This window comes from Carassius gibelio, chromosome B20 (genome assembly GCF_023724105.1).
Source record: "Carassius gibelio isolate Cgi1373 ecotype wild population from Czech Republic chromosome B20, carGib1.2-hapl.c, whole genome shotgun sequence".
NCBI lineage: Eukaryota > Metazoa > Chordata > Actinopteri > Cypriniformes > Cyprinidae > Carassius > Carassius gibelio.
In genome coordinates, this window is record NC_068415.1 from 22,356,136 (window position 1) to 22,372,651 (window position 16,516).

General features: G+C 36.2%; 1 protein-coding gene across 1 annotated transcript in view; it reads left to right on the forward strand.

Annotated features, from left to right (window-relative positions):
- LOC127983543 (connector enhancer of kinase suppressor of ras 3) overlaps window positions 1-16,516 on the forward strand; it is a 42,239-nt gene that overhangs the window by 17,352 nt on the left and 8,371 nt on the right. Inside the window, exons 5-17 of the mRNA XM_052585733.1 lie at window positions 1,122-1,163; window positions 2,066-2,185; window positions 2,271-2,330; window positions 2,487-2,555; window positions 4,007-4,153; window positions 6,087-6,196; window positions 7,376-7,563; window positions 7,950-8,036; window positions 9,451-9,740; window positions 12,432-12,536; window positions 12,721-12,795; window positions 15,668-15,704; window positions 15,935-16,104. Of these exons, the coding sequence (XP_052441693.1) occupies window positions 1,122-1,163; window positions 2,066-2,185; window positions 2,271-2,330; window positions 2,487-2,555; window positions 4,007-4,153; window positions 6,087-6,196; window positions 7,376-7,563; window positions 7,950-8,036; window positions 9,451-9,740; window positions 12,432-12,536; window positions 12,721-12,795; window positions 15,668-15,704; window positions 15,935-16,104 (1,500 nt within the window). The remainder of the gene's footprint in view (window positions 1-1,121; window positions 1,164-2,065; window positions 2,186-2,270; window positions 2,331-2,486; window positions 2,556-4,006; window positions 4,154-6,086; window positions 6,197-7,375; window positions 7,564-7,949; window positions 8,037-9,450; window positions 9,741-12,431; window positions 12,537-12,720; window positions 12,796-15,667; window positions 15,705-15,934; window positions 16,105-16,516) is intronic.

Consider the following 16,516-nt stretch of genomic DNA (forward strand, 5'->3'; position numbering starts at 1 on the left):
TATTTTTTATTTGGTCTGTAAGGTAAAAAGTGCAGGTTGTCATGCACACAATTTCATTCACTAAGTTGTATTAAACTGTTCAAAAATGCCATTAAAACAGTATTTTAATAACAATTTAATCATAATTTCTTTTTGAATTGTATTTTATCATCCTTTTCGTAATTTTTTTGTAAAATTTTGAAAATAGTTATTAAATTTAATGCATATCTTACCAGGGTTATTTTCGTTAACTTAACCCCCCCCCCTCCATTAAAAAACAAACAAACACTTTATTAATTTGAAATAAAATAAACATTAATGTAAATATATATATATATATATATATATATATATATATATATATATAAAACTTTCTTGAGTTGCCAAAGTACTAAAATAAAAAAAAAAAAAAAAATCAATTAAATGAAACAAACTAAAACTAATAAATACAAATGAATAAACATTGTATATACATAAAAAAAGTTAAACAAATTAATAAAACTATAAAAGTATATCAGTGATACTTAAAAAAACTGCATCTTACTTGTATTTTCTAATTTAAATGATATATTATATAAGACTTTCTTCTGAATTGACCATTAAAAACATATTGACCACTTCTCAAGACTCAGACATTAAATTATATTACGTTAAAATATCTAGTTGCATTTAAACACGTCCACATAACAGATAAGCACATGAACACACATACACACACACAAAAAGCTTTTCAAACTGTTGAGCAGTAGTGTATTGAGGCATGTCTTGATGAACTCTTTAAGCACACAGATGCCTCCTGAAGCACAGAGAAACATGTGGTTTTATTGAGCCGGAGCTCAGTGGGGATGCGCAGCTCATAACTGTGATCGATGTCTCTGCTCTGCTTTCGCTCTTCATGGTCTCCACCGCCACTACACTTAAACTATGCAGCAATTATCCTGTCAAACCTCAAATCATAATTAAACACTGACGATAGGCCTTTCTCTATCTATTTGTCAGCACATTCCATATTCTGAATCCTCATATTACATTTCTTAAATACTTTCTTTGGTATTTTGATTTGATGTTTACCATTCCATATTTTCCTGTGGGAACTACACATAATGTGGCATCTCATGTGAATCCTCCCTTTTTAATTGCAGGACTGCACAGTGTTTGAAATGGAGGAGAAGATATTAGAAGTGGTGAGTAGAAAGTCTTGCCGTCAGTTATGTCTCACACAGCATATTTAGCATTCAGGCGTTTAAATGTCTCTCAGGTCAGAGATTCAGCTGATATCTCTCATGCATTTGGGTTCATTTTAAGTGTGGAGATGTAACTCTATTGTTCAGTTCGGGATGTTTTCCTTAGGAACATCCTGTGGTAGATAACAGTATCTCACAATCTCCATTACAGGAATGTTCAAGATGCAATATAATAATTGCGTCAGTTTGTAAAAACAAGCATAAATTGGGTTAAAACTTACAATGGCAATCTATGTTGCAAGGCATTGCACAGGAATAAATGTTAAAATAGATCAGATGCAGATCTTTCTGGAAGCCACTAGAATTGCCTTTTTGTGTAAATGATCTCTAACTGTGCGTATTTGTTCTCTAGTACATAGTAAACAAATGCAATTTGACATTTGTATCACAAATGTCATTCTGATATAGTAAACTTGCTCAATAGCCCACCTGGTACAGCACTGCATTTGTGATGCAGACCACTCGGGTAGGAATCCTGTGAAATTAATCATTATGAAAGAGCTTAAAGAGTAGTAAGAGCATGCTAAAGTGACATTATGGTTGTGTCAGCAAATGTGTTTTTATCATACGTTAACACTTTTGGTTTGGTGTAGGGCATAAGTGGTATATTTTTCAAACAAGCACACTAACCCTTTAGCACCGATCACAGGATATTTTATTTAAAAACTGCTGCAGTGCATACAACAACCAGTACCACTCCCTGGACATTTCTCTTTAAAAGTGTTGCAAAACATGCAAGAAACAGCATATTTTAGCATAAATGTTTTTACAATGATCCTGGGTTGTCCAGTCACTTAATGCATCATAAATACCACAACATTATTCTTTTTTGTTCATTTCAGTCAAGTGTTTTGACCGGCATTTGTGATTCCACCATGAGGATGACCTCTGACCCCTTAAAGAGTCAAATGACCTGTTTGGAGGAAGTCACCATCACGAATATCAAAGCAGGCGAGGGAATGGTGAGTGTCAGCAACCTAAGACCTGTTGGTATTGTTTTGCCTGTTGCTTAACAACTGCGTATTGCTTGCTTAATTTGTTTTAAAGGGAATGTATATCAAATCCACTTACGATGGGCTGCACGTCATCACCGGAACCACGGAAAATGTGAGTGAACAGAACAACATCGCTTTGACTCGTTTGTCTTTTTCTGCTGTTAATGCATCAATGTCCAGCATCATTCAAGCCACAGTCTGTGACTAATGGAGTTCACAAGCATTGCTTCGATTGATTGATGACGTCTGTCTGTGTTTCACCCTTCAGTCTCCAGCAGACAGAACTCAGAGGATTCATGCAGGCGATGAGGTGATACAAGTCAACAGGCAAACAGTGGTGAGTCCATCCATCTGTCACATGATAGTGAAGAGGATTATGGGTAATTGTTCTGCCCTAAAAGAGTGAAAGTAGGAAAGATGGTGAGCTTTTGTGTTAGACTGAGTAAACCTGATCCATGGGAGAGAAAGCGGGAGATATATGCTCAAAAGACTTTTGGATAACCATATTGTTATGAACACCTTTATCATTGTTTTGGATCAGTGCTGGTTTTATTCACCTCATATTTACAGAGAAAGCATTGGGTTAGTGGCGACCCGTTTGTGTTTGTACAACATAAAGCTGTTTGACTACATTTGCTCAGCTACAGTAGGATCAGCTTTCCCCCATTTATGATCGTTTATGTCCAGGTTTCATTTCTATAAAAGCCCACCCTTGTGAAAAATAAGTGAATGTAATCGTATTGATTGTGCACCTGTAGTATATTTATTTAAAAATGTGCTTGCAGATAATATGACATTAATAAAGTGAAGGCCATTTTAGCATACATAGGGCTAAATTTACTAAGCGTTTACGTGCATTTCCGTAAAAGGGGAAAATTCTGTGTGTGATTTATTAAATAACACATATTAAAGAACACTTACGCAACATCTCATTTACATATATACCAATGCAATGTACCACGAGTAGAAACAAATGACCACTTGCTTTAAATAATGCCACAAATACTAGTGAATTGACGATCGTGAATCTTAGTAAATCGCGATACATTTAAATGCTGTCCTCCCATAAATTTACAGATTAAAAGGGAAACTCCCACAAATGCATATTCAATAATGTGAGTCACAAAAATAACTGTCCACACCTCTTTAGTGTTAATTTCCCAATGCGTGTCTTTGACGGTAGCTTTTTTAATGCCAAATGAGGGTTTGCGCTGGCGCAAGCTGATAGTAAATCTGTCCCTTAGAGCACACTTAACACACTTAAGTACACTTTTAAAACATATCCCAGACAGAAAGCAGTTTCGGCCCAGGTCTGGCCCACATCTGGCCCACATGGATTTCATGCGGGCCAGATGTGGGCCGGATCTGGGCCAACACTATGTTGCTGTCTGGGATACTTTGTTAAAATACATGCTAAATCTTTGTTGCAATAGGCTTTTGTCATGTTTTAAAGAAGTAAAACTAATTTAATGTCTTCACTAACATACTACAGCACATAAATACAGTACTTAATTATACCGTATTTTTCGGACTATAAGTCGCATCAGTCCAAAAATACATCATGATGAGGAAAAAACATGTATAAGACGCACTGGACTATAAGTCGCATTTATTTAGAACCAAGAACCAAGAGAAAACATTACCGTCTAAATTACGGTAACAGTACGGAAATTACGAGAACAATTACGATTACAGTTATGAGAACTTAAGCAGTTACAAGTAATACAGGAACAATTGTGAGAAAGTCGTAGATACAAGAAACGAAGCTAACAGTCACCTTCTTCTCAGGTGGGCTGGCAGTTGAAGAATCTGGTGGAAAAGCTCAGAGAAGATCCTCAGAATGTGACACTGATGGTGAAGAAAAGACCATCAGGTACCTGCGGCTTCACACCAGCACTGCTGAAAAACATGCGCTGGAGACCCCCCGTCGTCCAGGTACTGCCCTCATTCTCCTGTAGTTTAGCCTCTCAGGAAGCTTTTGTCTGGAAAAAAAAAAGTATTTTAGTATTATTAAAACCCCTTAACTGTCACTCACAGTTTGGAACATAGACTTTATAGTGCACGTTACAAACCTTTTTTCCAAACTCCAAATTTGTATAGTTCAAGAATGAAAATATTTTGTAACATGATATTGATCTACCATTTATATGCAATGCAATGTCTGATTTTAAAACGGGGTTTAAAGGATGAATTTTGAGATTTTAAGTTTTCAGTCGATATAAATTTTGATGATTTCTAAAATGTGATAGAGAAAAAGGCAATGAAGAAGTCTTTTTTTTAAAACAAAGGTCAAAACTCCTGTTATAAGTTACAAGGGTGCACTCTTGTCATAAATTAATCTATAACTTTTCCTACATTAATTTTTAACAAAAAACATTGGTAAAATATATATTTGGGAGTCTTAGACCTTTCCAACGCTATATATTTTGTCAAGATTAGATTAGATTTCATTGTAATATAGTGAAGTAAATGTAGGCGTCCCGTATATGGGACGGGGGTGACAGTTAAAGGGTTAAGTAGCACAACTGTTTCAGATCAATAAGAAATGTTTTTGAGCATCAAATCAGCATATTAGATTGATGTCTGAAGGGTCACGTGGCACTGAAGACTGGAATAATGATGTTGAAAATTCAGCTTTGCATCACAGAAATAAATTATGTTTTATATAAATTCAAATAGAAAACCTTTATTTTCAGTTGTAATAATATTTCACAGTATCACTGTTTTTACTTTGTTTTGAATGAACAAATGCAACCCTGGTAAGCATAAAAAAGATCGTATCAACCCCAAACTTTTGAACCTAGTCTAGATTGTTTGTAGTTAGTCGAATGCAAATGACCGCTTGTGAGGCCTTTTCTACTGTTTTTGTGTTTCACATTTGGACAAACTCCATGAACTTTCATTGTTTCAACATGAGTGGATGGCTTTTCATGGGTGTTGCAGAACTAAAACAATGAAACATTTCTTCCTCTCTCCACACACACACACACACACACACACACACACACGTTAACTTGCCTTTGAAAATGCATGTTGACGTCACACATCTTCCACAGCTGATTTATGCTGATTAACGGCAGTTAAGATTGCTGGACCAGCAGCAGGGTTTCACATCAGGATGTGTGTTTCCTCCTGATTAAACTCCCGGTCCAAATGTCACACAGCCATTGATTTCAGAAATACTGTAGCTAATATTAGTCCATATGGACTCTCCCGAACACCTCGCTATTCTTTTAAAGGTCAGACTGTAGACCACAGCTCAAGAAAAACGATTTTCTTTCAATGATGATTTGGGTTATGAACATGAATGCAGTTATAAATCAGGCTGCTAATTGAGGAGCGGTGTGCTATTGCAGCAAGTTTTCCACAAACAAGCACCACTCGTATTTCAGGACATGTAAAAATCTAATTTACATAATGTACCTTTTAATGAATGAAAGCCTTGCTCGTCAAGAAATGTCTTTCTTAATTACTGTATTTAAGCAATTCACATAATCCATACAGAAACGTACTGAGTAAAAAGCCTATTATCGGTTCTTTCTTCAAAAGTAGAGCCGTAACCTTGAAATAATGTGGATTGGTCAATTCTTGCTTTAGCAAAGTCTATAATTCACCAAAAGAATCGCATGTCTCACAAAATAAAACAGGTCCCTGAGAAGAAGAAAAAAATACTTAATGTAGTGATTTAGTGTTGAGATCGAAGGTCTATGGATTCCCAATTAGTGAAGATTAAAAGCTTTGTGATCCAGTTGATCTCATTTAACAGATGATTTAAGATGTTATTTAACCAGGGTTTCTTCACAGCTATCATATGTAAATATATCTTAAACCAGGCAGAACGAGGGATTAATAACTGTGTTTGTTTTAGAGCCCATCTTATGAGCCATCCAGAAATCCTGTGCAAATCAAGCATCCGGAGAAACCTGCAATATTAGATCTCTATATTCCTCCTCCTCCTTCCATGCCATACAGCCCACGGTCAGTATCTATTTCTCTGATATCTCCTTCATATTCAATCAATTATTCTGTGGCTCTGTTCCAAACGTAGTGAGCCTATAGTTTTTTTGCCTATTGTTAGCCCCAGATATACTTAGTTTATCTTGGACATTAACTTATACATAGTTTTGACGTGTATGCAATATAGGCACTGGACACATGCACAGTTTCATCATTGTTCAATGTCTGCGCTATTTTTAATTTGTCTCATACTGATTTAGTTGTGGGGATCTCTTCCTCACACAAATGTGGCTGTCTGCAGTAATCTCTCTGCCAGGTATCGTGGAAAGTAAAACGGCACAAACTAAAAAACGCATTAGACGCGTGTTGGACACATTAGGCTACGTCCACACGAAGCCAGCGCTTTCCCTGTCTAATCTTTTTTTCCTTGTCTCAAGAAATATGTGCGTCCACACGAAACTACAAAACCGAGACAAAACGATGTAGTGTACATGCCAGACCAGCATGTGGCGCTGTAATTCTGCCACAGAGATACACTAGAAACAGAGAAGAAGACTTGGACTATGTGCATAAACCTTGCATGCTGTATCAAAGCCCTATACTCTTTGGCTGTATACAAACAAACATGAAACAATACATTTTTATTAATCTATGTTAATGTAAGTTAATAAAATGAGAATCATTCAGTGTTTTTGCATGTTTTTGTTTTTGTCACGTGATGACAAAAACAAAAAAGGCGGTGTCTGACCAGGGGCGAGACGTGGACTGATGACGTCACCGTTTTCAGAAATATAGGGATTCGCTGTGTACGTGAAAACACAATGGCAGCATCTTCAAATTTATCCACTCTGGGTTCTGGTTTCAAAAATATTGGTTTCACTCTCCCAAAATGCAGGATCCGTGTGGACGAAACGCCTATACACTACAAAATATATGTGTATGCAGCTAAATGCATCTCCGTGTGGACACTACGCTAGAACTGTATACTAACAACTCAATTTAAAGCACTATTAAAGATGTATTAAAAAGCAAACTCACTCCTGAAGCACATTCTTTATTCTTCATTTTCTAGAAGTAGGGTGTAGAAATCTTGCTGGATTTTTCATAGAAAAGGTGCCAAAGTGACTCACCTGACGTCGTAATTATGACTTTCCAACTTGTAAATACAAACTTTTTATTCATATCTCTTTATGTGTGCAGGGGTGCAGAGACGAGTGAATATGCAGCAGTTAAGATGAGACCAAAAGGTTCAGAGTCGCCCAACTCATCTCTGGATTTAGCTAGTAGACGACGTTCAAATATCAGCGACTTCAACAGCAAACCAAGCGTAAACCCAGCTGAGATCGCCGCCCCAAAGGCGCGACTGAGACAGCGGACCCCGTCGAGAGGTTAGTATCTGTTCATCATACATGACTTTATTTTGTAACATAATGACAAGAAAATGTATTTCTATTGAGCTGATAGTTGGCTGCATGCAGGATGACTAGTCCATTGCATGTACAAGTTACTCTTATGACAAAGAAGTCAAAATAATATGGTTTGAATCAATCTGATGAGGCAATATGAAGTTTTTAATAAAGCTCTTAAGTGAACTATGTGGCATCTGAGTGCATTGTGAACAAATCTTCAAAACAAAATAAAATCAGAAATAAAAGAGGAGACTTTTATGGAGTGTTCTATGGTTTCACTCTGAGCCTTTAAATAAAAGTCTAAGCCAGCGTGGCTCAAGCAAAGACTCAATTAGACTGATTCTTTCATTGTGCATGTGCTTTAGGGAAGCCGCGTCCCATGTCCATGCCGGTAGACACTTGCCTGAGCACGTCGGACTCCCCCTCCAGACCCTGGGCTCTTGGACGGAAAGGTAAGCGCAACACCTGCCTGTATAGAAACTACAGCTGAAGCGAGTTCATCTCCAGCTGTCAGCGTCAACATTAGATGGGCGGGAGCAGACAAAGGTCAGATAACGCTGTGTGCATTGCATTTTTGTCTCTGTTTATCAGTAGCTCAAGGGGTAATCTCTGTATACCCATAAGTAAACATAACAGTGAACTGTACACTGATGTAGAGTTGTTTTCTCATTGCTACCGAAGAAAGCCTGTTATCATAGCTAGTCAAAAGCAAGTTTTCATGTTGCATCGTGATTTTAATTTTTTTGTTTACGTTGTTGCTTTGTTCGTAGTCTGGCAGAATCCAAGCATAAATCTGCATAAATTCAACATTGTAATTTATTGTCACAATGTAACTTAAACTTGTCACATTAGCACATTTTTAGTGAAATATTGCAGGGCAAAACTTAATAAAGCACAGTTCACATAAAAGTTACTTTCAAAACAAGCAGCTTTCTGCTGGAAATCTGTCTGGAAGAATCTTCAGATTTGCTGAAAAATCATAAACGTTAAATCTGTAATCTGTGGCACACACTGGTGTGTAAAATGTGTGTCAAAGTTTGAGCAAAAGGAATAAGCTTGGATTATTTTATGGACATAATTGGGGGTTTCTTGCTTAATTTAATTATATATATGAGTTATGTAAATATACAAATGTATATATATGTGAGTAAGTGTGTATATATATAATATTAACATTATAATATTAAAATAGTAACAATTTATTTTTATAAATCGTGACTAGTCCCACATTTGTGGTTTCATGTCCAGTGCACTGAGAATTTTTACATAAAGAAAAAAGTTTTTTTTTATCAAATTAAAAAAAATATTTTTCACAAATAAAGTATGTTTACAGAGGATCACGACAGTGTTAGAGTAGAGTGTGTTTGCGATAAAAGAAGAAGAAAACAAGCAAAAATCCATATAAATCTGTCATTTTCATAAACTTTCATTTTTTCAAATTAGGAAAAAGTATCTGTCGTGCAATACATCGTTTTAGATGTTCTGGAAATTACAATGTGATGGGGCAAAAAACTTTTCCATGAAAAGAATTATAATAAATAAAAAAAGACTTCATTTTCCTGTGATGTGCACTGTTGGACATAGTGGATAAATGAAATGAACTAGTGCAGTATGAAAAGTTCGAAGATATTTTCTTGTCCCACAGGGTTAAAAAATGGCAATTGAGCTATGATAATACAAAGCAGAATATACAACTCTCACATTATAAAAATGGCTTTGGATGAAGTCAGCCAATTAAATCAAGTTTTGCAAGTTTTTGCCATTTCTGTCTTTGTCCTTTGATTCCTTGTTCAGTTTGAGAATGCCATCAGTGGTTTTCAATTATCACCAGCTCTGATAAAAGGTGTTTCCTCCGTCTGTCCTCAGGTGATGAGATCTTGCACAGGTATCTGAGTAACGAACAGATCCCCACCATCTCAGAAGAGTCGCCTTGTTACCCGCTGCCCTACCGCCCCACAGGAGAAGGCCGTCTCGTCCGAGGGGTCGACCACATCCGCGGCAGCCAGTGCTTTATCAACACAGACCTACACAACAGCGCCACCATACCCTACCAGGAGGCGGTCGCTCGGAAACCTGCAGCTAAATCCTCCAAGAGACGCCCCTCAGAGCCCTCAGTGTTCAGCAGCTGGATCGCCCGCCTCAAGCTGCTCACACACTGAACCTCTGCAGTATTATCACCTCAGATCCAGCACCTGGTCAAACACAGCTGGGACAGTATTAAAGACATCCTCAGACTATTCAAGGTTTCTTCAGCATTAAGGACACTACTGAAAACTCTTTCTCTGATTAATCAAAAGGATTTTCACTTGGAACTGTGTTATCAAGAAGTTATTTAATTTTGTGCATATATTGTATTTTATAGATACAGGTCCAGCATATTTCCTATGTAATAAATAGCTTTTTTAAACATATGCTTTAGGTAAGCTAAAGATATGTTAATTGTGAAACGAGAAAAAGAAAAGATAATGTACAAGCAAAAGACAATGTAATTTTTTTTTAAAATAAATGTGCACATTGACTTGACTGTACAGCAAGAGAGTTTTTGTGAAATTCAAAATGTTTGCTTTCGGTGTATGGAAGATTTGAGTTTATTACTGACTCCTTTTTAATACATGAGTGTAAATTTGACAGGAAGTTGAATTTACTTCAAATGCAATCTCGTGAAGTTTCAAAGGTCCAAGGAAATTTGACTAATTATGGCTAATAAGTAGAATATACTTTATTCTGATCAGAAAAAAGAGAAACAACTCACTTCAAATTAACTATTAAATTAACAATCACATTTTTTTTTTTAATTGAGGTCAGTAAGATTTAAGAAATGAATACCTTCATTCATCATATAATAATTGTAGCTAAAAAATTATGTTTCCACAGAAATATTAATTAATTATTTTCAGCTGTGATGATAATAGTACATTTTGAGCTCCAAATAAACATCCTGGAATGACTTTTAGAGGAGCGTGTGATGTGAGTAATGGCTGCTGAAAATTCATCATTAAATGTAATTTTTAAATACATTAAAATAGAAAATAATACTAATTAAAACACACACACACACACACACACACACACACACACATATATATATATATATATATATATATATATATGTGTGTATATGTGTATGTGTATGTATATATATATATATATATATATATATATATATTAAATGGCATTGTTTTTCAAAATATGATTATTATTTTATCAAATAAATACAATCATGATGAGCATAAATTAGTCCTTTCAAACACTTTTAAAGACTTTTTAAAAGCCCAAAATGTTTTTATTAACTTGGCTACGTTATTCTATTAATTCCATTTTATTTCTACTTCCTTAAGTATATAATCAGATTACAATTCTGCATTGCATTTACTACCTCAATTCAAAATCAGGAAATTAAATAATAATAAAATAATTCTAAATTCAATTCTCAGTGACACAGCCGAGTGAGTACATTTAGCCAAATCATAGTGTGAAAGACTTCATTGTGCTACAGTAGCACAATAATAAAATCTGAAATCTTTTGTTGATTATTATTAACTCACATTTCAGTGTGCAAGTGTCTTAGATCATATAAATGGTCTTCTGTTGTGAGTTTTACTCACGCTTGAGTCATTTCAGTCGCTTCAGATGCAAACAAACTGTTACAAACACGTGTGTGGTTAAAACCACCTGCTGTAACACTAGAGCAAGTCATCTTGAGCAAGATAGGATACTACTTGATACTTGATTATCATGATCATCTTTTACACTATTAATAAAAAATCCTCTCACACCATGGATTCTTGTGTCTGTCTGTATTTAATGGTCTTCTTCCAGAGGACGCTCACGGTTCAGAAAGCTGATTTAAAAAAATCGGAACAATCTTGATTGAGGAGATTTAGGGCAATTCTTAAAAAGTTATTTGATCTGATTTTGGCCATAAGATTGGATCAGATCTTTCAAATGGGCTGTTCAACAGAACAAAAGAAAACAGATTCTAAATTCAGATTAGATCACAAAATACAAGTTTGGGTTTGATCTGGATTAAATGCTCAAGTTTGTGTTGTACAAAAAAACAAAAACGTTTTAGTTAGATTGGGATACCTTTGATAAAAAAAAAAAAAAAAAACGGGATCATTCTGATCCCAGCAGAAGGGTGGATTTCAGGAACAAAATTTTTATAAAACTTTAAAACGGGTCCAAAACATGTAGTGTAGGTTTAATTTTAAATATATTATGTGTGCGTATAATATAAATTAAAATGTTAGTTATATATATAAAAAGCGTTCCACATTTTTTTCTTAATTAATTATTTAGTTATTTATTAGTTATCCCAAAAGAGATGTTTCAATTTGAGAGAGAGAGAGAGAAAAAAGTAGCCTAGATTTGAGAATCTTTAGTACTTTTTTTTAAAGCCGTCATACCTGACCAATCAGATCAGACAATATCCAGGCTACAAAGTCCCGCCCATTTTCAGTACCTGTGTTATGCGAATAGCCTTTCTAGGGCATTTACTTTATTTTCTACTTGTGTATCATATCATACGAATAATTGTATTTTTAGAGGAGATTATAAATGTGTTCCAAAGCATAAAATGTTGAAGATAGTTTTTGAGCTCTTCTTCGAGTCTTCTGTGTAATGCGACAGCGCCGCGCAGCGGTCGATAGCTGAAGCGCAGGGGACTTTATCTGACAACAACACAAGCAGCTTTCTTTACAAGTCCTTCTTTCACGCAAACCTTCAGATTACACTTGAATATAATGAAAGAAAATGGTCTTATTATAATGCCATGAAGGTAAACACAAAAGACGTGATGAAGTGACGCGAGTGATTAAATCAATTATGCAAATGGAAGGCGTTATTAGAGGCTCGCGCGAGTCAGAGGCGCTTCACAAACCCGGTGTGTGATGTCTGCGTGGGGGGTCTTCCGAGCACTAAAACACCTGCAGGGGTTCACATGCTGGATACAGGTGAGGGAAGGAAACACACACATAATAACATAAAGAAAGAGTCAAAAAAGTGCATACGTTTGGTTAGAACTGAAACAAATGTTCGTCAGTCAGAGATACTTCAAACAAAGACTCGAATTAATATCTGTTTCTTTATTATTATTGGTTAGAATATATAAAGCCTGACTTGTTTTTCTTGGTTCAGCTGGTCGAGGACATCTTTATATTGTTCTCCTATCTGAAGTCAGTAGAGGTGAATCAAATGAGTCGGACTGAGTCAGTAAGTGTTCACTTCATTCCTCTTGTTGTTTGGACTCGTGTCAGAAACCTACTTTTGTGCGAGAATGTCATTTATTAGGGGCCAAGCCCAGAGGGCTGTAGCCCCTATTGTATCTGTACGTTTTATTATTATTATTATTATTATTATTATTCTTCTTCTTCTTCTTCTTCTTCTCGTCCAATGGGAGTCTATGGTAGCCCTATGAAGGGAAAAAGGGAAAATGATGAAATTTGGCACACTTGTAGAGATGACCATTATTAGTGATCTGACCAACTTTGGGGTCTCTAGGGCAAACTCTATAGCGCCACCACCAGCTCAAAAATTCAACATTCAAACATTAATAACTCTTGAACCACTAATTCTATTAAAATAAAACTTAGTACATCTGTTTTGTCTCTTCATGGAGATTCCATTCCATATCTTACATTAAGACTCCTCCCATTACAGTAGCGGCCATTTTGAAAAGTACAGTATTCAGTCTAAGCACTACTCCTCCTTCAAAATTAGTCCAATTCTTCTGAAATTTGGCTCAGATGTTCTTTGGACTGAGCCGCACAGAAATGACTCAACAGAATTTTTTGAACACTAGTGAAAAAAAAAGTTATGATGCTGTGAACTTACTGAGGTTGACCTCAAATGGGTTGAGATGCTGTATCTCGGCCAAACATTGATCAATCGATACCAAACTTGGTTCACTTCATCTACACCATAACTTGGGGGTCCATGCCAAATTTGGGAACAGCGCCACCTATGGGTGTTGAGATTCCAAAAATGCACTTTTTTGCTTATAACTTCTGAACAATTCATCAGAAAATTATGATCTTGATGTCTATGGTTTCTGTAGATCATTTCGAATCTGTGGATGTCAATTTTGTCAAGACCACCTGGACCACCCGTCCGCCATTTTGAAATTTGTCAAAAATTGCTCTAACTTTTGAACTACTGTACAAATCTTCACAAAAATCGATAGGCATCATCAACACCATGTGCCGGAAGTACCCCGGAAGTTGGAAGACAGCGCCACCTAGTGTTCAAGAGATATAACGATTCTTGCAAAACCCCTTATAACTACTGTAAATGTTGATCGATTTTTGTTATTTTTATGTCATTTTATTCCTTTGGTTATGCCGATTCTGAGGATGTCTCAATTGTCATTTTCCAACATGGCGTCTGTCCGCCATATTGAATGGAATGAAATACAGTTTTTTCACTACTCCTCCCTGAAATCTTGTTCAATTTTGTTAAAAATTTTATCAGATGAACTTCAGACCGGGCCTGACAGAAATGACTCAACAGATTTTTGATATTCACTCCCGTTCCAGAGATGTACAGCTCCGAAGTTGACCGTGCCTGTGCTTGTTGATTTATGCTAGTTAGCTTAGCATGCTAATGAACTAAAATGCTAACACTTTTCTATTCACTCTAATGGGTCTCTTGAGCAATCTGGTTAACTTTGACAATGTTAGCATTTTTTAGCGTAGCATGCTAATCTGGCTAAAATGCTACTTCGGGCTTGTGAGAGAGATCATTCTCACACCTTAACTTCTCTTCTGTGCCGTGTAAGTTGTGTGTCAACTAATGTGGCACACTTAGCTAAGGCGTTGGTACTGAACCTGTGAGGTTGTGGGTTCGAAACCTGTATGGGAAAAGTTTAAAATTGGGTATAAAGTTGTCATTTCAATTCCTTTATTACATGGGTAAGAGCTGTACTAAAGTTTCTTAATATGGGATCAAAAATAAGTGTGTTTTTGTAACTTCATTCTGCGTTCGTTCTCATCAGACCTTCTGATTTCACCTTATCTGTAATTCTGAATCTATCTGTTCTGTAAAAAGTGCTGAAAAAGTTGCTTGAAAAACCCTTAAAAGCCAAAGAGCAATAAGGGCTTGGCCCCAGAAAGGCTGCTTGCAGCTTTAATTTATTCTTTATTTCTTTCTGTGGACATAAGTGTTTTCTAACCATACGGACAAACAGCATTTCTGTCAAAAAAAAAAAAAAAAAAAAAAAAAAAAAACCTGATTCAGTCAAGTTAGTTAGCTTCAAAAATCTCAGTGTTTTAATCATAAGAGTAAAAGTAACTGTAAATAATGTTAAGATATGCTAGAAATAGTTGTTCAGCCACTCATCATGTTCTTTTACTGACTTGCATAACATTGTATTTTAATGGAGTCATTTTCAGACCTGATATGATCACTTTTTTAACTCAACTTTTTGCATCGTAATCATAAACCACTTCCTATTGACTAGACATTGAGCTGTTACCAGTCCAGATGTTTTTCACATAATCCTCGACAGAATGATGATCAATCTCTATGAGATGAGTCTTAATTGCCTGTCTACACAAATTCTGTTCTCATCTTCTTTCAGAAGCCTTCACAATGCGGATATTTTTATTTATTTTAATTATATACTTTATTTAGATTTTGGGTTATCTCGACTTCTGTTTAGAACTACAATATTAGAATTTAAAAAAGTGTTTTTGAATATGTATGAATTTAGACAGTCTCTTTTCAGCTGCTTACACACTTTGCCATTTTTGTTGTTGTTGCTTTTTTTTTTACTTCACACGTCATGTCAACTCTCCAATTAGTGTAGCTTCAAACCCGTCGTCAGTGTGTGGGGAGTCCTGTGCAGCCTTATATGTGAGTGTTTTAAACCCGTGCGAGGGAGGATATCAGTAGAAGTGTGTGCATGTACTTGAACGGTCTCACTGGCATGTGTGTGTGTGTGTGTGTGTGACAGTTTCAGGGAAGTGAAAGCTCTCTTTAGAGGCAGCTGTGTCATTAGCGCTGTCTCTCTGAGCTGTGGGCGCTGATGGCTGAGTTCGCTGCGTAATTTACTGCATTTCTGTTTTCTCCTCCCTTGCGCTTTCAGTACCCTCTTCAAGACTTTGTTGCCGGGAAGTCACAAGGTAAGCTGACAATTAAAATGTTTTTAACAGACTATTATAGATGGTTTATACTCCCTGAAAGACTTAAATGATAAAGTGCACAGTGCATAAAGAACTAGTGTTAGTGAAAGCTTGACCCTGTGATTGAATCATGCAGACGTGATGCTATTATCTCTGCTATTGATGTTTCAGAGTACTGTTGCGTTAAGAAGCCAGAGAGGACTGATGTTTCTTCGTTTGCATTGTGATAGGAGATGATGTGATGAGCCGCAGAAAGGTCTCGGTGAAAGACCTGGGCCAGGGCGACTGTCAGGGCTGGTTGTACAAGAGAAAGGAGAGCAAAGGGCTCTTGGGCTGGAGGTGGAAGAAGTTTTGGTTTGTGCTCAAGAAATGTTCGCTCTACTGGTACACGTCGGACACGGTGAGTTATACGGTTTTCCCCTGACAATATTTTGGCCTCGCTATGTCTTGGGAGTTCACTTGTTATCTAGAAGCCTGTTGCACAAAACAAGTCAAACAAACTCTATATTTCGACAGCAGAGTCTCTGCTCTCGCTACTGTGGGTTTGATGCTGAGTATGCAGCCAATCTCATGAGAGGTTTGACTCGCAGTTCACTTTCATGAAAAGTTGAAACCCATTTACAAGGCTATAAGAACCATTGCTGCTCCCACAAAACTTTGCGGAAAAAATATCTGGGCGTCAGTGCAAGTGAATTATAAAAAAAAATGTTTTTATTATTCGTTAAGCATGTTTAAAAAATATAGATACATATGGGAATACATAATTTATATAAAATAAAATAAAATAATTAGCAAAATTTGAATTATTATTT